The 22,122-nt window shown below is 42.4% G+C and overlaps 1 protein-coding gene and 1 long non-coding RNA gene across 12 annotated transcripts in view; one reads left to right on the top strand and one right to left on the bottom strand.

The window, feature by feature from the left end:
- The window catches only part of PRICKLE2 (prickle planar cell polarity protein 2), a 310,745-nt gene that overhangs the window by 71,557 nt on the left and 217,066 nt on the right, over window positions 1-22,122 (bottom strand). For all 11 annotated transcript variants that reach the window (XR_004312061.1, XR_004312059.1, XR_004312060.1 and 8 more), the window contains one exon: window positions 17,136-17,319. Coding sequence is in view for 8 of the 11 variants with exons in the window: in XM_032458132.1 (XP_032314023.1) it covers window positions 17,136-17,319 (184 nt within the window). In the remaining 3 variants the exon portion in view is untranslated. The remainder of the gene's footprint in view (window positions 1-17,135; window positions 17,320-22,122) is intronic.
- On the top strand, window positions 8,662-20,374 carry LOC116657093. Its single transcript, XR_004312062.1, has 3 exons — window positions 8,662-9,386; window positions 15,605-15,611; window positions 20,364-20,374. It is a non-coding gene; the product is annotated as an uncharacterized LOC116657093 (long non-coding RNA).

Genomic DNA, 22,122 nt, shown 5'->3' with positions numbered 1-22,122 from the left:
CTTCTGTACCTGTGTCTGTTTTACAGTCCTTAGGTATTTCCCCCTGACGTTGTAAGGTGAAATAAATGAACTCTGCTTCCTAAATTCTGGCTCTATGTGCAAGTCATATATTTTCTCTGATAATTGTTTTCTTAGATATCAAATGCAAGGTTTAGTTTTAATCATCTCTGCAGTCTTATTTCTTATCTCCCCTACCCCCACTACCCCCAATCTCTGAACAAGAGCTTTAGACTTAGATCTTTTTTTTTTTTTCCTTCAGGCGAGCTTTTCCAAGAAAATAGTTTTTACACTAATTGGCCTTTCCAATCAGTAATTCTATCTAATGCTTCTTGAAAAACCAGGTACTGGAATACTTGCCTTATAAGGCAGGAACCATTACTATCTTCATTTTATAGATAAGAAAAAAATGACTTCACCTAGGTAAAATAACTGGTTCCAATCATAAATACAGCCAGAGAGCAGCAGGGCTGGGTCAGCTTCCATGTGTATCTGATACCACAGCCATAGCTTTTCATCGCTATGCTTGCGGATGACCACCCACTGACTATATTTCAGCAGAGCTATTCCTCATGTCATATTCAACATCCAGATGAATTCTTGATTTCCACACAGCCACGGGGTCCAGGAGAGGATGGATGCCTCAAAGTCATGCACAAGTCCAACTTCAAGTTTATTTCTGTGGTTTGACTTGACCTTCTCCTTCAAACAACATGAACAGAGTTGCCAAGATTGACAAAATTAGCTGGTTGGCATTTTAGCTCCTTTCTCTGCCTGCCTTTGTGTTCCAGGCTGTGACGCTTGCAATGATTTGCAAAATGGTGGACGAGAAGGAGAGAAGAAAAGGGTCTGAAACATTCAAAATCTTGACCATCAAGCTAGGGAAATTGTAACTTCCCTCCTCCCCTCCCCCAATCACTCAATGCCAGTGAGGGTTTGGATAACGCCTCTTATTTCTAACACCCTTTGGCGAGAATCAGAAAGGAGGTTTCCCAGCATCCCAGAGCTGCAAGGAAGGAATGAGAAGCCATCAATGGGCTAGGCTAGTTAATGTTTACCATCCCTCCTAGGTTGCTGCTAGACTTTTTGGTACCTTTATGGAAATTAGAAACACTCCTTCCCCTCCCCACCCCCACCACCCAGCCTCAACTACAAATTAGAAAAAGCAAGCTCCCAATCTTGGAAGATAAGAGTTCTGCATCACAGCCAGGTAAACTGCAAGGTGACTTGGGTTCAACAAAATGTCCTCCTCCAGTTGGGACTCATCAGAGCCCAGGTGAATATCAACCTTTAATCACCTCCTTGGCCAGTCACCTTTGTGCAGTACACAAATTGTACAACTGTATGTGGCAGCTCTGATCCCTTACCAAGCTGAGAGCTTGCGAATTTATCCACCTGTCTCAGAAAATACAGGTTCAGAAATTGCCTGAATAGTTAACTTCTCTTAGCAAGATGCGATCACTGAGTTTTAATCAGTCTTTCTAATTGCCATAGCAATAAAAACAACCACCACTATGGACTGAGTGCCAATTACATGGTAGGCACTGTCCTAGAGGATATAAAATGAGCCAGTCTGTGGAACTGATTTTTTTTTGTGCCATCCATCTGGGTGTTGATGAGTTTCTATCCCAAATCTCTGTTTTTATTGTGCATAATTAATAATGAGAAATTCTTTCTGACAGTACTTGGCCAAAGGGCTGAGTTACTTCCTGAGGCAACCATGAAACATTAGGAAGACTCCATCACTGGCATACAAGGACGCTTGCCTTCCTATTTGCAGAAGAGCAACTTCATTCATTCATCCATTTACTTCACTTGAGGTATCTGAAAAATAATAAACTTGATATATTTAAAGTATATAACTTGGGGACTGAATCAAGAAGAAACAGACCACCTGAACAGTTCGATCATTAGAAAAGAAATAGAATCAGCAATAAAAAACCTCGCTATAAATAAAGGTCCAGGACCAGATGGCTTCACTGGGGAATTCTACCAAACATACAAATAAGAACTCATACCAGTCCTTCTCAAATTCTTCCAAAAGACTGAAAAGGAAGGAATACTCCCAAACTCATTCTATGAAGCCATCATCACACTGATACCAAAACCAAAGACACTACCAAAAAAGAAAATTACAGACCAATATCACTGATGAATATAGATGCAAAAATCCTCAACAAATATTATCAAGCAGAATCCTACAGCATATAAAAAAGATCATATACAATGATCAAGCTGGATTCATCCCTGGGACACAAGGATGGTTCAACATCCACAAATCAATCAATGTGATACACCACATCCACAAAAGAAAGGGCAAAAATCACATCATCTTCTCAATAGATGCAGAAAAAGCATTTGACAAAATTAAACATCCATTTACTGATAAAAAACTCTTACCTCCATGAATGACTGAAAAATTGTGCTGAACACTGGAATTTGACACAACATTGTAAAATGATTATAAATCAATAAAAAATGTTAAAAAAAAAAACCTCTTACCAAAGTGGGTATAGAGAGGACATAGCTCAGCATAATAAAAGCTATTTATGACAAATCCTCAGCCAGCATAATACTCAACGGTGAAAAACTGAAACCCTTCCCACTAAAATCTGGAACAAGACAAGGATGCTGAGCCTCACCACTTCTATTCAACATAGTCTTGGAAGTCCTAGCCACAGCCATCAGGCAAGAAAAAGAAATTTAAAAGGGGTCCAAATTGGAAGAGAAGAGTTAAAATTGTCGCTATATGCAGATCACATGAAACTATATATAGAAAACTCTAAAAGCTTCACAGAAAAACTACAAGAGCTGACAAAAGAATTTGGTAAGGCAGCAGGATACAAGATTAACATACAGAAATCAGGTTGCATTTCTTTACATTAACAATGAAATATCAGGGAAAGAAAGTAAAGAAAGAATCCCTTTTAAAATCACATCTAAAACAATAAAATACTTAGGAATAAATCTGACCAAAGAGGTGAAAGATTTATACATGGAGAACTGCAAAACATTGATTAAGGAAATTAAAGAGGACTTAAAGAAATGGGAAGATTACCCCATGCTCTTGGATTGGAAGAATCAGTATCTTTAAAATGGTCATACTGCCCAAGGCAATCTGCAGATTGAATGCAATCACTATCAAATTACCCAGGGTATTTTTTACAGAACTGTAACAAATGATTCTAAAATTTATATGGCGTCACAAAGGACCCAGAATTGCCAAAGCAATTCTGAAGAAAAAGAATGAAGCTGGAGGAATAACCCTCCCAGACTTCAGACAACACTACAGAGCTTCAGTAATCAAAACTGTGGTATTGGCATAAAAACAGACACATGGATCAATGGAACAGAATAGAGAGCCCAGAAATAAACCCACAGACCTATGGTCAATTAATCTTTGACAAAAGAGGCAGGAATACACAATGGAGAAAAGACAAGTTTCTTCAGCAAGTCGTGTTGGGAAAACTTGCAAGCAGCATGTAAATCAATGAAGCTAGAACACTCCCTCACACCACACACAAAAATAAACTCAAAATGGCTTAAAGACTTAAATATAAGACAAGACATGATAAACCACCTAGAAGAAAACATGGGCAAAACAGTCTCTCACATAAATCTCAGCAATGTTCTCCTAGGGCAGTCTGCACAGGCAATAGAAATAAAAGCAAATGTTAACAAATGAGACCTAATCAGACTTACAAGCTTTTGCATAGTAAAGGAAACCATAAGCAAAACAAAACAACAATCTAGGAAATGGGAGTATCTGCAAATAATGTGACTGACAAAGGTTTAATTTCCAGAATATATACACAGTTCATATAACTTAATAACAACAAAAACCCAATCTAAAACTGGGCAGAAGACCTAAACAAGCAATTCTCCAACGAAGACATACAAATGGCCAAAAGGCACATGAAAAAATGCTCAACATCACTAATTACCAGAGAAATGCAAATCAAAACCACCATGAGGTATCACCTCACACCGGTCAGAACAGCCATCATTCAAAAGTCCACAAATGATAAATGCTGGAGAGGGTGTGGAGAAAAGGGAACCCTCCTGCACTGTTGGTGGGAAAATAGTTTGGTGCAGCCATTATGGAAAACAGTTATGGAGATTCCTCAAAAAACCTAAAAATAGACTTACTATATGATCCATCAATCCCACTCCTGGGCATATACCTGGAGGGAATTCAAAAAGATATATGCACCCCAATGTTCATAGCAGCACTATTTACAATAGGCAAGACATGGAAACAACCTAAATGTCCATCGACACATGACTGGATAAAGAAGTTGTGGTATATTGATACAATGGAATACTACTCAGCCATAAAAAAGAATAAAACAATGCCACTTGCAGCAGCGTGGGTGGAGCTAGAGATCAACACACTAAGTGAAGTAACCCAGAAAGAGAAAGAAAAATATCATATAATATCACTCATATGTGGAATCTAAAAAAGAAAAAAGAGGACACTAACGAACTCATTTACAAAACAGAAACAGACTCACAAACATTGTAAACAATCTTATGGTTACCGGGGGAAAAGGGGTTGGAAGGGACAAATTTGGGAATTTGAGATTTGCAAATATTAGCCACTATATATAAAAATAGATTAAAAAACAAATTTCTTCGGTATAGCACAAGGAACTATAGTCAGTATCTTGTAATAATCTTTAATGAAAAAGAACATGAAAATGAATACATATATTCAGTTGTACATACATGTATGCATGGCTGGGACAGTGTACTATACATCAGAAATTGATACATTGTAACCAATTATACTTCAGTTAAAAAAAATAAAGTATACAGCTTGGTAAGTTCTGACATTTACACATACCCACAAAACCATCTGCATAATCAAGAAACTGAAAAACCTATTACTTTCAAAAGTTTCCTGTGCCCTTTTTGTCCTTCCTCCCTCCCACTTTCTCCATCCACCTCCTCATCCCCAAGCAACCACTGCTTTCTGTTACTACAGATTAGTTTAAATTTTCTAGAGTTTTATATAAATAGAATCACACAGTATGTACTTTCATGGTCTGGCTTCTTTCATCCAGAATAATGATTTTGAGATTCACTTATGTTGTTGCATATAACAAGAGTTCATTCCTTTTATTGTAGAGTAGCATTTTACTATTTGGATATAATAATTTGTTTATCTGTTCATCTCCTGATGGACATTTGGGTTCTTTTCAATTTGGGGCTATTAAGAAGAAAGCTAAAAGCAGCCGTTTTCTCAAGCTCCACACTGAAGGCATTGAGTCACTTAATCCTCACAACTATGTTGCAGTCAGATAATGACCAATCTTATTTTTCAGATGATGAAATGAAAGCCTGTGGGGCTGGATTAACTTGGCCCATGTTCAAGGGCAGCACAGCTAGGATTTGAACACGGAGCTAGTCAGTGTCAAAGCTTACACTCTTGAGCACTGTGAATGTGGAGGGGTAGGTACTTAAAAGACAGAAGCCCTGGGGTACCAGCCCAGAGCCTGAAGTCGGTGTGGGTCTTCCACAAAGAGGGACCGTCTACACCTGCCTGTGAATGACTCCACGCCACACAAAGCACCATGTCAAGACAAGGGCTGGGATGCTCGAGTTCTACACTGGACCTGGAGAACAGCCACACTGAAATCACACCTCGACTAAGGGCTTGTACGTAACGGGCACTTAATAAATAAATGTCCGATGAATACATGGCTGAATGCACAAGTGAATGAATGAACAGACGCACAAATAGATGGCTAGGTGGAGGAAGTTATTTACTAGTTGACTTGATGGTAGATTCGTCCAACCATCCCATGAAACTACTCAAAACATCTCATGAGTCAGAAGGCAGAGGGGATCACACCTTGATAGTAAATCAAATGTCACGCCAGCCCACAGCGGAGGCTGCTCAGTCAGCAGAAAGGGTGTGCAGCTGGGAACTCAGGCAGGAAGTGGAAGTCCTGAGGCTCACTCCTGATCTCCAAGGTCCCAGAACACATTTACTGTAAAGGCTGGGGCCATCTGTCTTGAAAACTGGGAACTCCAATGGCAGGTCTCCCTTCCTGCCTTTGCAAATGAGCCTTGGCTTCTCCAGCCCGCACACTCTGCACGTGAGCCTTGACAGGGTCCTGCTGGTGGCATCTGGCCACACCGCTGCTGACTTCATCTGGCAGAGGCCCGCAAGTGTGAGCCCAAGTTCTAGCCCCATCTCTGACAGCTCCGTTGAAAACAAGTTCATTAACAGGCAGTATTACTGAAGGCTGCACACACAGGCGCATTTCCCATTGCCGTTCAATGATGTCAGTGCATCTCTGGAGCCAAGGGAAACACAGCATCATGCACGTGACTGATTTCCTGAGAACTGTTCGGAGATCACACTCAGGCCTCCTCCTGCCTCCTTCTTATCCCCCTTTCCCACTCACTCCTCACACAGCACTGAACACACTGGGGTGAGTGACGCTGAAGGCAAACACAGGAGAGGCAGCTTAGAAGAAATTCAATCCAGTCCGGTTGGAGAGGCGTGCCTCTCACTGCAGCCATGAAATTCCATTTTCGGCTCAGCACGTGCTGATGGAGTAATGAAACGAAGATGACATGGCAAACGGCTAGTGAGTCTAATGACGCTTTGTGAAGAGTTTGTAGAGGGAGTATTAGATTGTACATTCCCTTCCTATGAATCAGAACCACCCAGCGGGCTGAGAGATGAACTGATTTGTTGTTTTTCTTCCCTTCACCCATGGTGGCCAGCCTGTGCCCCTCTTGGTATAAATAGCTTTTGACATAAAAAGAACCAACTGTCAATAGCCTGAAAGTGAATGGTAAAGCTGGGTGCCTGGCACTGCGGTCCTAGCCCAGTGGTGAGTCACAGCTGCAAAATTCACGGTTCCGTAGCAGCGGGGACCAGAGCATCTTCTAGGTTAAGAGGCCAAGGAAAGGGCTCAGGAAGCAGGACCAGTGGGAGAATTTTAAACGCATCTTAAACCCTCCCTTAACAAACAGCTTTGTATGCAGGCCATACTCAGGGAATGTCCATCAGGGGCAAGACGCTGGGGATGGAAGATGGCTTGCTCGGGGTAAGATGGCAGAACCCACCCTCTGTTAGTATGCATGCGCAAATCTGCTTCAGTGTCTTGAAGACCCAAATAGTGACGATGACGACAATGATGACGATGATGACGATGATGATGACGACGACAGTAGTTACCATTTTATGAGACCTACTAAGGGCCAACGTCTTGTAGGCTCTTTAGAGAGTAATTCATTTAGCCTTCGCGGCTACTTCAGACTTGGGCACAAGCCTCTTCATTTTACAGACAAGACAACTGAAGCCTAGGGCACTCAAGGTGGTAAAGCCCTACCACTTGGTAGAGCCAAGATTTGGTTCTGTGTGTTTCCAACACTGTTGTTTTTCCATTACCCAAGAACGACAGTTCTCAAGCTTTGGTGTAGATCAGAAACACCCGAAGCCCTGTTGAAACAGACTGCTGGGCCCCACCCCAGAGTTCTGGTTCAATAGGTCTGGGACAGAGCCTGAGAATCTGTACTTTTTAGTAAGTTCCCAGGTGGTAACTGATGCTGCAGGTGTGGGAACCAGCCTTTGAAAACCAGTGGACTAGGTTGAGTACATCTGGGTCATCTAACCCTCATTCCCAGTAAGAACTCAGCTCAGGGGTCACCTCCTCAGAGAGGCTTTCTTTGGCCACCCCATCTAAGGCACAGTCTTCTAATCGGGTACCAACTACAGCCTATGGGTCAAATCAGGCCTGCTGCCTGTTTTGGTAAATTCAGTTTTATTGTCACAAGGCCACGACCATTCATTTAGATGTTGTCTATGATGGCTTTTGTACTATATCAGTGTAGGGTATTTGCGACAGAGACTGGATGTCCCACAAAGCCTGAAATATTAATTATCTGGCTCTTTACCGAAAGAGTTTGCCAACCCTGGCTCTAAATCACATCATTCTTTTTTGTTTGTTTGTTTGTTGTTTTTTGCTTTCCCAGCACACATCATTCTCTGAAAGTGCATTAGTCATGCAATTGTTCATTTGCCTGTATCCTCCACTAGAGTGTCAGCTTCATAAAGGCAAGGATGCTTGTTTGTTTGTTTGTTCATGGCTGTTCCCGTGGTGCCTGGCATCCAGCTGGCACTCGGTAAGCATCTGCTCAGTGAGTCTCACTGTTGAGTGCCCAGGTATGTGACACCGTCCCAGGAACATGAAGGCTGCTGGAGGAAGAAGAGGAAATGTAGCTGTCACAATGAGGGCTCTCAGCCAGGAGGAGAGATTGAGAAGATCCACAGATAAGAAGATTGCTGATGCAGAAAACAAGCCTTTGAAGACAGGGCCATGCTACTTCCTGCAGCGATGGGGAAATTGGAGGCGGGGAAAGAGGAATTCCTTAGTCACCTCGGTCAACTGGAGATTAGGAGAAATCTCCCTCCCTTCAGAATCAAAGAGCCTAGTCTGATACATGCTGCTCCCTCCTCCAACACACGCTAAGCCGGCTTCCTTGGATCTGATATCCTGGGTGGATCGCCATGAAACAGGAGCGCTGGAGGAAGAGGAGCCCCAGTGGGCACTGGAGTCAGACAGGAGGCAGGTGTGAATCCTGGCTCTGCCCATTACTAGTCAGGGCACCCTGGTCAAGTTTCTGATTCTCCCTGAGCCGCAAGGTATTCGTTGGAAAGTGGGGATTTTGTACAAGGATTAAACGCAATTGTTTATTCATGTAAACATCTGTTTATTGAATAAGTAAGATGTATCAGACATTATTTTAGCAAGACAATGCGTGTCTCTCTCCAGCAGGCTCACATTTTAGAAGGCAGGACATATGATACAAGGGGTGGAAGTATATCCAGTATGCACTAGGCGCTTGGCATTTCTGAATGGGGGATCTCCGTTGCCTGATCTCTGCCTGCAAAGGCAGAGACATCAAGGTGATGGGTGAGCGGCAGCTCCTTTGATTTTCCAGGGGCAGGCACAGCGGAGGGACTTCCCAGCCCTCGTGATGGTGGCTGCCGTGACAAGAGCTGGACACCGCACAGGCCCTCTTCAGTTCTCCCCACACTGTCCAACAGCACACTCCCCAAATTCTCAGGGCAGATCCAAAGTTGGTCTCGACTTCACTTCCCTTCTGAGCTTCACAGAAATACTTTTAACTTCTGCAACAAGCCAGACCTTTGCAAGGCAGGGCTTCCTGATGACATTCAGTAACAGCCCAAATACCACCCCCCACCCAGAGTGGCTGCCCCTGACCCATCCATCTATCAGCCAGGCCCCGCCGCAACCCGCCGGCCCGCGTCCATCATCCCAGGAGCGCCCGTTCTTCCTTCCTAGTATAGACTGAACAAGACACAGTGCAGACAGCGCCTAGGGTGATGCCCGGCACAGGGAAGAGTTCCCTAAATGTTTATAACACGATGGCTGATACCGTTTTTTGAATTGCAATTTTGAATTACCTTAATCATTTGTTTTCTAATTGACAGGTCTCCAATACGCCCACTTGGAACGACAGTGCAGCAGGGACCATAATGATACTGTTTACTGTTGTATTCCCAGTGCCTAGGACGCGTCTGACACAGAGCAGGCGCACATGAGATATCCAGCGATTAAGTGGATGAATAGAGAGAGCCGGACGGCTATTCCTCGGTCACAGAGCTTCCCAGCGTGCTCTCTGATTCGCTCTTCCTCTCTGACTAGGGGGATACAGCCCCGTGGACCGCTGCCCTGAGGCCCGTCCATTAGAGGAGGGAACTAAAGAGGCTGTGAGCGGCCAAGTCGGAGAGGCAGGGTAAGGAGCTTCCTGCTGACCTCCTGTCCCTCGATGTGGCCCATTCTGCTTTGCGAGAAGGCTCTCTTTGCACTGTGCACAGCCCACAGAAAATGCCCCAGGGACTCGCTCTTCCCAAGCCCGGGGACTGTGATGCTTTAGGTGACCCCAGGCACCACGGAAGGGGGTGGCAGAGCTCATGTCTTCGGCAGACAGCCCCGAAGCCAGCTTGGGGCACTTGGATTTTTCAAAGTCAGGTGGCTCCTTCTGGGCCCTTGTCCAAGTGCCTTCGGTTCAGTGGAGCCAGAGCTTCATGAGGAAGAAGCTGCACCTTTACAACAAGCCCACAGCACAGAAGCTGGGGAACAAAAGGCTTCTGGATCAGCAGAATTCAAAATGATTTTATTAAAAGGCTTTGAGAAGACTGAGAAGGAATCCAGGATTCCGGTTAACTCTATGCTCAATGCCCCTCCTCCCTCCATCCAACATAACCTTCCTCTGTCCCGGACAGCCCAGCATCCCTTTTCTCTTCATCCTACCTGCTCCGGGCGACCATCATCAGTGCCACTTACAAGAGACGTGATAAGGATATGACCATTTATTGAGCATCTTCTGTGTGGAGCCTCTGCACGAGGAATTTTCTGCACCCTCCCTCACTCAGGGCTCCAATCAGCCCTTTGCTCTACAGGTCTGAGTATCAGCCCCTGGGTCAGGATGCCTGCAGACTGAATCCCTCTCTGAGGCTCCTTAGCTGTGTGATGCTGGATAAGTTCTCCAACTTCTCTGAGCCTTGCCTGACTCACTTGCAAAACAGAGACAGCAATAGTAATGGCCACATAAGGTTGTTAGAATTAAATACGAGAATGCATGCAAAGTTAAAAATGGTGGGAGGCATGTAACCTGCGCTCGATGCAAGTTTAACCACTTTCTCACTTGTTATCATCACCATCAAGGGGAAACGGAGGCTCCTGGAAGTGGAACAACTCTCCCGAGGTCAGAATAGGATGGAGCAGCAGCCAGACTGACCTGACTTTGGAAGTGAGGCTCTTCCCATGGGGCAATGCTGTTTCCTCCTCACCTTGTGCTTCCCATTGGCTTCTCCAGATTTGCACTGGGCCACAAATGGTCCTCTGGTTTGGAAACACAGAGGGCTTCTGCTAGATTCTTGGTTCCTTTGCATTGTGTTCCAGACCCTGAGTCTTGGAGCTGGCAGTGTTGCTACAAGTTTGTACTGGAGCACACAGTCCATCCCAAGATGTCACCCATCTCCTGCCCCTCTGCACCCTAAGACATCTCTGAAGCAGCTGGAATGGTTAGGGGAATCTGTTTAGGACAAATACTTATATGAAAAGCACAGGGAGTAGGAATAATTGATACCTAGTAACGCTTTATGTAGAAAAACATTCAAAAGGCTTTTTATCTTTTCAGTGTGATGCAATCCTGAACATTTCTGGTTCTGCAGAAGATCCCTGTCACTTGCCTGTCTCTTAATAAATACTTGGAAGGTGCCTGCCATGTGTAAGGCACTGTACTGGATGCTGGAAAATTCCTAAAGAACAAAGCAGATATGATTCCTGCCTTTGTGGATCTTAAATCAAACTGGGGAAGCCGACCCAGGAATCCCACTCCTGGGCATATATCCAGAAGGAACCCTGCTTCAAAATGACATCTGCACCCCAATGTTCATAGCAGCATTATTTACAATAGGCAAGACATGGAGACAGCCTAAATGTCCATCAACAGATGCCTGGATAAAGAAGATGTGGTATATTTATACAATGGAATACTACTCAGCCATAAAAACCGACAACATAACACCATTTGCAGCAACATGGATGCTCCTGGAGAATGTCATTCTAAGTGAAGTAAGCCAGAAAGAGAAAGAAAAATACCATATGAGATCGCTCATATGTGGAATCTAAAAAACAAAAACAAAAACAACCAAAACAGAAATACAAAACAGAAACAGACTCATAGACATAGATTACAAACCTGTGGTTGCCAAGGGGGCGGAGGGTGGGAAGGGATAGACTGGGATTTCAAAATTGTAGACTAGATAAACAAGATAATACTGTATAGCACAGGGAAATATATACAAGATCTTATGGTAGCTCACAGAGAAAAAAACTTGACAATGAATATATATATGTTCATGTATAACCGAAAAATTGTGCTCTACACTGGAATTTGACACAACATTGTAAAATAATTATAAATCAATAAAAATGTTTTAAACAAACAAACAAACAAAAACAAAGTGGGGAAGCCAAATATTAAATAATTACACCGGTAAATTTGTGAAGCACTGAAAAGGAAAACTGTGAGGAATGTTACAAAGCATGGAACGGGGGACCTAGTCTTGTATTAGGAGAGGAGGGTGGTCAGAAAAGCTCCTTGAGGAAATGCGTTTAATTTGATACTTGATAAAAGAGTAAAAGTCATTAAATTAAAAGCCAAATAAAGAACTCTACATACCCCCAAGAGAAATATTTTAGAGTTTCACGTGGCTCAAAATCAACTAATTTACCCCCATCTTTAGGTGGTACTGGACAGTCTACTTTGCCCTATATGGAAGAATGCTTTGAAAGCCAAAAACTGAGCAATGATTTCCAGTGTCCACTTTTCAAACTTCTGTGATAGTCTGAAGTGAAAGTTGAGAGCTCTGGACAAACAACCTAACAGCCATTCTTTACGTGCAAAAATACAGTTAATGTCAAGGTAAAATTACTAATATTTGGAGACCAAGGATTTGGGGACATTCATATTTGAAAACCCTCCACGAATGCCTGGAGAATCCGAAACACCGCTTTAAAGGGCATTCACTCAGGAGAAGCAATCTGGTGGTCTCTTTAGATTTTCAAGGGTCAGAAGTAGAAGCACCAAAAGAAGAACTCCATCCCCATCCACCCAGAGGGTGTACCAGTGGCAGTATTCCAGGAGGGCTGTCTGGCACAAGCAATCAAAAGTCTAAAGACGTTTACAGGTAACCTCTCCACGTCCTGGAATTGTGCTGAAGGAGAGAAGCAGGCAAGTGAACAGGAAGGTTGGCTGCTGCCACTTTGTCTAATAACAGAGAAAAGCCACCAACGATGCACACATTCCAAAATAAATTTTCAGCGCCGGGTTCGATGGTCATACTCTTGGCCCCTCTTGGGAGGGGTCAATTCTCCTTTGAGGAGGATCATCTGGTACTTTTCAGGATGTTTAGCATCCCAAGCCCCTACCCATTAAAATGCAAGGGGAGTCCCCAAGTCATTTTGACAATAACGACCCCCATCTTTTTTTTTTTTTTAATTTTTACTTTGGGGGTGGTAATTAGGTTTATTTGTTTATTTTAATTATTATTATTTTTTTAAAGTGGAGGTACTGGGGATTGAACCCAGGACCTCATGCATGCTAAGCGTGTGCTCTACTACTGAACTATACCCTCCCTCTACGACCCCCTTCTGAACATCCATTTCCAAAGCCCCCTAGTGGTGGGTGGTACCACTGCAGGTTAGAAGCTAGCAATGGAGAACTACACACCCACTCCAAAAGATGATCTGGATCTAAATATAGAAAAAAATACAGAGAAAATGTCCACAATACATGAAATGAAAGAAGAATCAGGATAAATGGATGCTATCATCGCATTTTTGTCCAGAACAAAACAGAAATGTCCCCTACATACATAGATCCTTGTTACATGCACACGAAAATGGTTGGAAAACAATTTTCCTTGGCTGGTGGGATTATGAGGGATTTTTATAGGCTTGCTTTCTTCTTTTATTTTTTTTCAATGAGTAAGTCTTTCCTTTATAAAGGGAAAAAGCTACTTCTGTTTTGGTGAACAAACGGTGACCCACCAACTGCCCGCCCCTCGCACCACAATTCTTGTTGAACTTAGCGGGAGGAGCGCCAGGCTCTGCCTCGGAGAGCACGGGCCTCTGCTCAAGCGGCGTGGGGTCACCTTTTTCACTCTGCCAAACACGCAGCCTCGTTTCAAGGACAGCAGCTCTAACACCAGGACTAGGATCTGGTAGTGCTCAAATAAATATTTGCTGAATTGAGTCATCCTTTTTGGTCTTGACTGGGCCAGACTTGTGCTGACAGGAACTTCAGGTTTTAATATTACGTTTACCCAGTGGTTCTCAACTGGGGTGCCCAACCTACCCCCCAGGGGCACTGGCAATCGGGGTTTGGTCATCCCGATGTTGGAGGAAGGGGGTGGGAGCGTTACTGGCATCTAGGGAGTAGGGTAGTGGAGAGTGCAGTGCAGAGGACAGCATCGGCAGCAAGAGTTATTCAGCCCCAAATGTCAATAGCGCTGAGGCTGAGAAACCCTGCATGCCGTTTTCCTTTCTTAGAGCTTGTTAAATAATTCCCAAATTCTTCCTCAAGTATTATCCACTGAAAATTTATCGCCATAGCATCTCCAGGAAACAGGGCATGTACTATGAACTGCTCAAGTCTGAAGAGAAAGATAGAGCCATCTACATGACCTCAGGCAGTCAACCAGGGAAGATTCCAGCTCTCTGCTCTGACTCCGCGGGGCTCTCTGGATAGTATTAAACACCTCATGTGGAGCGAGCAGAGGTTAAGGATCTGAGCAACCTCTCTGATTAGTTTTCGGTCCAATCATTAAAACACAAGCTAAAAGCCTTTCTTTTCCAGCATCAACTGTTACACTGATCACTTTTCACATGATTTTAAGAAGGCTGGGTTTTACAGCTAGTAGATTTTTATAAAATTAAATGGCCATAGTCAAGAACAGCTCCCTAAAAGGGAGGTCACTTTCTTTCACATTATATTCAATTGAAGGCATTTCTCAGAAGAAATAAAATAATAAAGAGTGTCGCCTGAAGGTATATTACCAACCCCACGTTCAGAGAGTAAAATGAAAGATTTCTAATGAAAATGAAAGCGGATTACTCGGAACCCTAACTAGCCTTACCTATTTTGCCTCTAGTACAAAAAGCATTTTTATATTCACTGTAATTTCGTTCGATAGAAAAATGGCTTTTCTCAAATCAGAGACAACTAACATGATATTAAACATCAGAATTTTCATTAACATAAGGCCCTTAGAGTCTCAAATTTTTCTAGAATCTACTAGGCAGCTTTTTTAAAAAAAAAATCTTTAAATCTATAAACAGTTCTGTGAGTAACAGACCTTAAAAGATCTCATAATTCAAAAATTTGAAGACCCTTTCTTTCATGCAACACGATTCCTTCGAACACCTTTCATACAGACTCGTATTTTACTAGGTAAATAGAGAGCCCTTCAAATAGTTTACAGAGACAGTTTCTCTCTGGAGAACAATTTCCCTTTCTAATCATCTCTGTCATATAGTTCTGAGCAAGTGCAGAGAATACAGAAAACCATTTAAAGAAAAATACAATTATAAGAGATGGGAATATCCTTTCATCTGACACAATGCAAAGCACGCGTTTAACGGCATGAATCAATTTCTTTCAAAATAAATCCAAGAAAGTCATTTTATGTTGCCCAAAGACATTCACTTGGGATGAGGCTAAGAGGACTTTAAAAATACCATAAGCACTCAACTTTTGAAAGTGGTGAATATGACCATGACCTTAGCTTCTGTTCTCTTGGGCCAACAGAAAACGTTCCCTGAATATGAGCAACAGAGAACGGTATCTAACGGGCTTGGAAAAGAATCTGCCTAAGCAGAGGGCTGAAAATAGCTTAACTTTGGAATTTCAGGGCCCGATTCAGCAGGAAGCAACGTGAACAAAAGAAAGATGGGTCCCTTAGAAGCTGCTGGAAATGAGGTTAGCAAGAAAACGCAATGAGCTCACAGATGTATCGAGGTGTGAAAACTCACTGCTCAAGAATTGGCAGGAGAACGGTGATGTCAAACACAGATATTCAGTCACCGGCCACCTCATTTGAGTTTCCAGACAAACTCAGTCAAATACTCTCATTCTTCTTCGACTTATTCTTTAGTAATACAGTCTTTACTGAAACAGAAGAAAATAAAGACATAACCTTAACCTGCCAATGAGAGAAAACACTCAGTTCCTTCTGCTGATACCAATAACCCAACACAGAACTCCCTTCAACTCTTGCCAATATAATTTTCTGTGACTGTTTCTATTCTAAGACATTTTCTCTCTAGTAAGAATTAGAAGAGACATCACCAAACTGAAGCGTCTGTAGGGCTTTGGAAGATTAACACAAAAGGATGAAATGGCCTTAGCGGGGACCAGGGGGACCTGGAGAGTCATTCCTCCTAAACTCTGTCTGTAGCGAATGTCTAGCGCTGAGTTCAGCAGCTGGCACCCCAATCCTTGCAGAAGTCAGATTCCAGATTCTCGAAATTTCCAGATGTCAATATGAACTTAAAAATTGCTGAATTTTTAAGCATGAGTAACTAATTCAAGATTTTAAACGATACTTTGCTGGCTAAACAAATCTTGCCTGTGTGTTTGATTTCATCCACCAATTTACAACCTCAGTATTGGAAGAAGAAAAATGAGAAATGGCTAACCAAAAAGTGTTACCAGGGTTCCATCCTGAAGTTTGTGGTGCATTCTTGGGTCTTTCCTAATCAGAAAGAACTTTTTTTTTTTCCTAAAAGCATGATCACATCTGAAGTTTCTGACTTAAAATTTCAGGGCTTTTTAAGCTTCAAAACATTCTGTCAGACATAGAGAAGATAGCCAGAGAAAGGAATTTTCTGTGTGAGAGGAAGGCTCTGGTGGGCGAACACGGAGGATTCTGGTAAGCCTGTTTCTCAAAGATGCACGGGGAAGCTCAGGAAAATGTCCAGCTTACAGGAGGGGCTTCTAAACGAACATGAGGCTGGTGGAAGAGAAGATTTCAAGTATCGAGAAATGCAAAGCTTTGAGACAAATGCAATGAAACAGAAAGAAACCAAGTTCATCTAACCAAGCCAATGATATTTACAGCCCGTGGGTAGTGCCAAAGTATTTCAGGAAATGCCAACGTCTTTCTTTGTAAAGCCAGGCCAAACTTTCAAACACAGCACAGATTACTGGGGAAGAATAAGGCAAATCTTTATTTGCTGATTCTCCTTCATGAAGAATCTTGACATTAAGATTGATGGCCAAGGTAGAACACCCCCTTCCCTCTCCAAAAATGAAGTTTCACTATCCAATGTTCTAGAAGTTTCTCGGCGATCTTCTGTGAACAGTTAAAGATGGCCAGACAGGATGAAATAGAGCCATGGCCCACCCAAGGCTTGGTTTCATTTCTCTTGCTCGTTTCCCACCTTCACCCCATGGAGCCCCCACTTCCCCGAATCAGCAAAGTCAGCTCTTCCTTCCGAGCTGGAATGAGGAAGGACGGCGAGACAGAGGGCCAAGCGAAAGCCACAGCAGCCCCCCCCCCCCCCCATCAAAAATGGTACCTGTTCGGGCTTCAGCCCCGGCGGGACCCAGGCGTACTCCTCCAAGGCGCAGCCCGAGTCGTCGTCGGAGGTCGAGTTCCTCTGGAAGTCAAACATGAGTTTGCTGACCGTCTTCTCCATCGCCAGGGGCATCACCGTCACCATGTGCTCCTCCTGAGGGCACTTGCAGTGCAGGCAGATCTTCCTGTGAGCAGCAAAGGCGGGAGGTGAGAAGGAAGGCAGAAGAAACCATTTATTCACTTGGCCCGCCGCTCACCAGCCCTTGGATCCCAAACCAGAGACAGATTCCTTGGCAACCGGCTTTTGGCAAAAACATCTCAAGCAGGTTCCACTAGAACACCTGCCTTTGTAGAAGGCATGGCCCCGTGTACACGGGATCATCCTGAAACATCAGAGGTCACCAGACCAGCATGCTAAGGAAATTTAAACACGGACCCCAGCCTTTCCTTCTAAATCAGTATCCCAAGAGGAATGTCAAAATACCTTTAATTTCACTAGGTAGAACCCTGGATATGGACATGACTACAATTTCCTTGACTGGAATAGTAATTAAAAACACCCAACACATATGTGGACCAGAAATACTGCCAGTAGATTTAACAAATATTGACAAGATACCATTTTTATAAAAGGTTCCTAGACCTTAGAAAAGGAAGTGGTTTTAAAAATAACTGCAGGTGAGATTCTATTTAACAAACAGTACAAAAATATATATATTTTCCCCCCACTAAACAAACCTGGCCCTAAGAGCTCCTGAGAAAGATTTTCACCTCCATTAAAGATCCTTGGAGGTTTGAAATTCTAATTAGAAACCCCAAATTTCCCCACAGTGGTAGTTTTTTTTTCCCCCACAGATAAGAGGATTGTGCATGTGAATTATTTCAAAAGATAGCAGCCAAAAATAAAATTCCTTCCCTCTAAATTGAACATTTCTCTTTTAAGGTTACCATCTGTTCCCTTTTCCATGGCTACACAAAAATGATGAAGCAATAAAAACGTTGATGTCAGCAACACAAAAGCATTTCCAGCTTCTACTAATAAGATAAAAAGAGAGGGGAAAAAAATGAAGGAGGGGAAAATTTTAAGAAAATAAGCTGTTCTACTTGGACTCTGAGAGCTTTAGAATTAATTTCAGCAGCATTTTTAAAGATGATTAAAAGGCCCAGCATCCTAATCCCCACGTGCCTGAATTTTTTTGACAACAGCTTTGTGAACATATCATTCACATGCCATAAAATGCACCATTTTAAAGTGTCCAATTCACTGGTTTTTAGTATATTCAGAGAGCTGTGAAAGCATCACCACTGTCTAATTTTAGAACATTTCTTCACCCTCCCAAAAGCAGCTCCGTGTGCATCAACAGTAACTTCCCACATTCCCCTTCCCCTGGGCCCTGACAACCAGCAATCTACTTCCTGTCTCTAAGGCTTTACCTATTCTGGAAATTTCATATAAATGGAATCACAGTAGATGCAGTCTTTCAAAACTGGCTTCTTTCCCATAGCATGATGTTTTCAAGATAAATCCATGTTGACTCATGTGTCAAGTCTTCATTTTTTATTACATTATAATATTCCATTGTATGAATACACTACATTTTGTTGACCCATTCATCAGTTGGTAGACATTCGGTAGACATTAGCTTTTGTGAATAATGCTACTTCATATATGTTCAAGTTTTTTGTATGGATATATGTTCTCCATTCTCTTGGGTATTGACCTGGGAATGGAATCGCTAGGTCACTGATCATAAATATAAGGCATTATTCTGGACACTTGACTTTATTTCATGGATCTACTACGTCTGTCCTTATGCCAATACCACACTGTCTTGATTACTGTAGTTTTGTAGTTAAGTTTTAAAATCTCAAATGTACGTCCTCCAACTATGTTCTTCCTTTAAAAAACTACTTTCTTTCTTTTGGGCCCCTGACATCTGCATCATTAAACCTAAAAGTTAGGATTAATGTGCTAATTTCTGCAAAACATCAAGCTGGGATTTTGACAGGGATGGCACTGAATCTTTAGAGCAATTAGGAGAGTACTGTTGTCATAACAATATTAAGTCTTCCAATCTATGAGCAAAGGATGTCTTTCCATTTATTTCGGTTTACTTCTTCCAACTGAATTTCTTTCAATGATACTTCTTTTGTTAAGTTTATTCCTAAGTATTTTATTCTTTTTAACACTATTATAAATGGAATTGTTTGCATTAAAATTTCAGACTGCAGTGTATAGAAACACAAATGATTTTTGTACATTGATCCTACATCATACAGTCTTGCTGAACTTTTTATTAGTTCTAATTGTGTGTGTGTGCGCGTGTGTGTGTGTGTTCCTTAGAATTTTCTATATATAAGATCACATCATCTGTGAATAGAGGTAGCTTTATTCCTTCCTTTCTGATCTGATGCCTTTTATTTCTTTGTCTTGTCTTATTGCCCTGGCTAGGTCCTCTACTCACCTATTTGTACAATGGTGAACAAAAGTGACAAGTGTGCAGCTCCTTCTAATTCCTGATCTTAAGGGAAAGTATCCAATCTTCCACCATCAAGTAGAATGCAACAGCGGGTTTTCTGGTAACTTCCCCTTCTGAAGTTGAAAAAGTTTTCTTGTTTGCTGTTTACTGAGTGTTTTTATCACCAAATGGTGCTGGATTTTATCAAATACTTTTTGTTTTGCATTTATTGAGATGAAAAGTCAGTTTTTGTACCTATTCTATTAATGTTTTGGCCTCAATTTTGACACCAAAATGTACTTGAAGAAACAAAATCAGTTTCATCCAGCCAAGTTTGGCTTACCAGATTCTGCCACTTCCTGCTTTTCATCCAATTGAAAATGTACATGGACAGAACGTACATTGGGTCTGCTTTGCATCTCCAAACTCAGAGAATCTTCATCCAAACCTTTGCTATGGCTTTTTAAAAATAATCCAAGGGCATTTTAATAGTAACTCTTTAATGAATCGGCTACTGTAAAGAATCCAGGGATCTTGGGAAGCAGTTATATTTTTTTTTCTTTTCCCCTTCAGAACTTTGAATGCCAGTTTACGACTTAAGGGAAAAACAGTCTCAGTGTGTTTAAGCAAGTTTAGGAAGCTCTTTGGTGACTAACGCTTTTTACTAGAAAGTCATACTTTGAGAACAAAATGTAGAGGAATTAATTTTTTTTACCAAATTCAGTCTCAAGCATAATCATCAATAAAAGTCATGTGTTCAGCAAGGCCAGGAAGAGCACACTTTTAATGCTGGATGGACACAGTCTAATGAACGGAAGCTCTAGGAGAAGGAACAAAGACAGGAAGAAAGCAAAACACAGAATTAAACAGCCAGATCTACAGTTGAGTCTCACTGAGTAGAAGCATGAACAGAAGGGGGAAAGGGGAGAGGGTGACGTCATTCAGCAAATAACCATCAAGTACCTCCCATGTCCAGGCACTGTTCTAGGAACTCGGGATACCCACCCAAAACAAACAAAGATCCCTCCCCACATGGGATCTATATTCTGAGAGGGGGAGAAACATACCACACGCGACAAATGTAACAAGTCATTCAATCATCTAGTATACTAAAGATGCCAAGTGCTTTGCAAAACAAGAATGGTGAAGTTGGATAAGGATGCGCAGGGCTGGGGGGTGGGGGCCCACGCCAGCAAAACGCACAGCATCTCACTTGCTGACACCTGCCACGCACGAGCCCAGATTCACACACCAGTCCTCCAAGAAAGGATGTATCATCCCCACTTTCCAGAGAAGAAAACAAAGGCTCAGAGAGCTTAAACGACATGTTCAAAGTAAATCTTACAGAGCCAGCAGAACAGAGAATCAAAGTAGGACCAATCTGACCCCCGAAACCCAAATAATAACCTACAGAAGGGATACCTGATTCCAACCAGAGAATACCTTTTTACTCCTGAACAACAAACACATTCAGAAAAATCAAGACCAAAGAGGAGGGAGGAACAAAAAAATGTAAATCAAAACCATGAGGACCTTCTGTCTTTTCCCTGCTAGCTTCATGCCTTCCATTTCTCACTTATAATTAACAGGCACTCCTGTGGCAGGCATTTTTATTTGCAAAGAATTTTTAACCTTTGAGAGCTGCCATGACAGACTCTGGAAAGACTAACTTAATAACTTCTGTTTACAAATGAGGAACCCCAGGCCCGGATGCTGAGAAAGGAATGGAGGGTCAGAGGTAAAGCCAAGAGGATTTCCCTTGATCCTCATGTCAAAATGCACACGACAACAAACAACAGCTCTCTCTTTCGACACGCTGATTAAGGCTTTTCAGGACTGCATGGGGAAATATACGATTGGGCTCTTTATTAAAAAAAAATTGACATTTATGAAAATAGAACCTGCTAGTAAAGCAAGATTTCATTAAAAAAAAAAAAACCCCAATCATATAAAGCGTGCATTGGTTTCATTCTGTCAGAGTTGACGTTCCACCTGTACATAATTGGGTTCGTGAATGACAGGTTTCCAAGGAATAAGGCATGATTCAGAGAGTAGAGATGCTGCATTTTCCTTCTTCCTTCCCTCTACCCAGCAGCAACCCCTGCCATCCCCCTCCCCTCCAAGAAGTTGCAGCTATAAATGCATTCGCTTCCTCATTCAGAAGCCACCATTGGTTCTTTCATGAAATACACAAAACCGGCTGGCGAAGGCTCACTTTCCAACTGGCTAAAAGCACTCTGGTCATTTGCACCGGTGATGACACCATTTGCAAAATGACTTAACAATTTATACCAATTAACTTACCTACCATGGGGAAGGGTTCATTAGAAGTAGGTTGGCGGCAGGTGTGTATGATGGGGGGCCGTCTCATCTTTGACATGTTGACAGGTTATTTACAACCCTGAACCATGATGTCTTGTTTTGTGTGAGTAGTGATAGGATGAAGGCAAAAAAGGGATCTTCTTTGTAACACGATTCTGACAAGTTCAAGTCGTAAACTTCAGAATTCTGGATTTGGATAGGATTGGA

The sequence above is a fragment of the Camelus ferus genome, chromosome 17, assembly GCF_009834535.1.
Source record: "Camelus ferus isolate YT-003-E chromosome 17, BCGSAC_Cfer_1.0, whole genome shotgun sequence".
In the NCBI taxonomy this organism is placed as follows: Eukaryota; Metazoa; Chordata; class Mammalia; order Artiodactyla; family Camelidae; genus Camelus; species Camelus ferus.
Note: the sequence above shows the minus strand (reverse complement) of the source record. Positions and strands in the feature narration are given on the sequence as shown.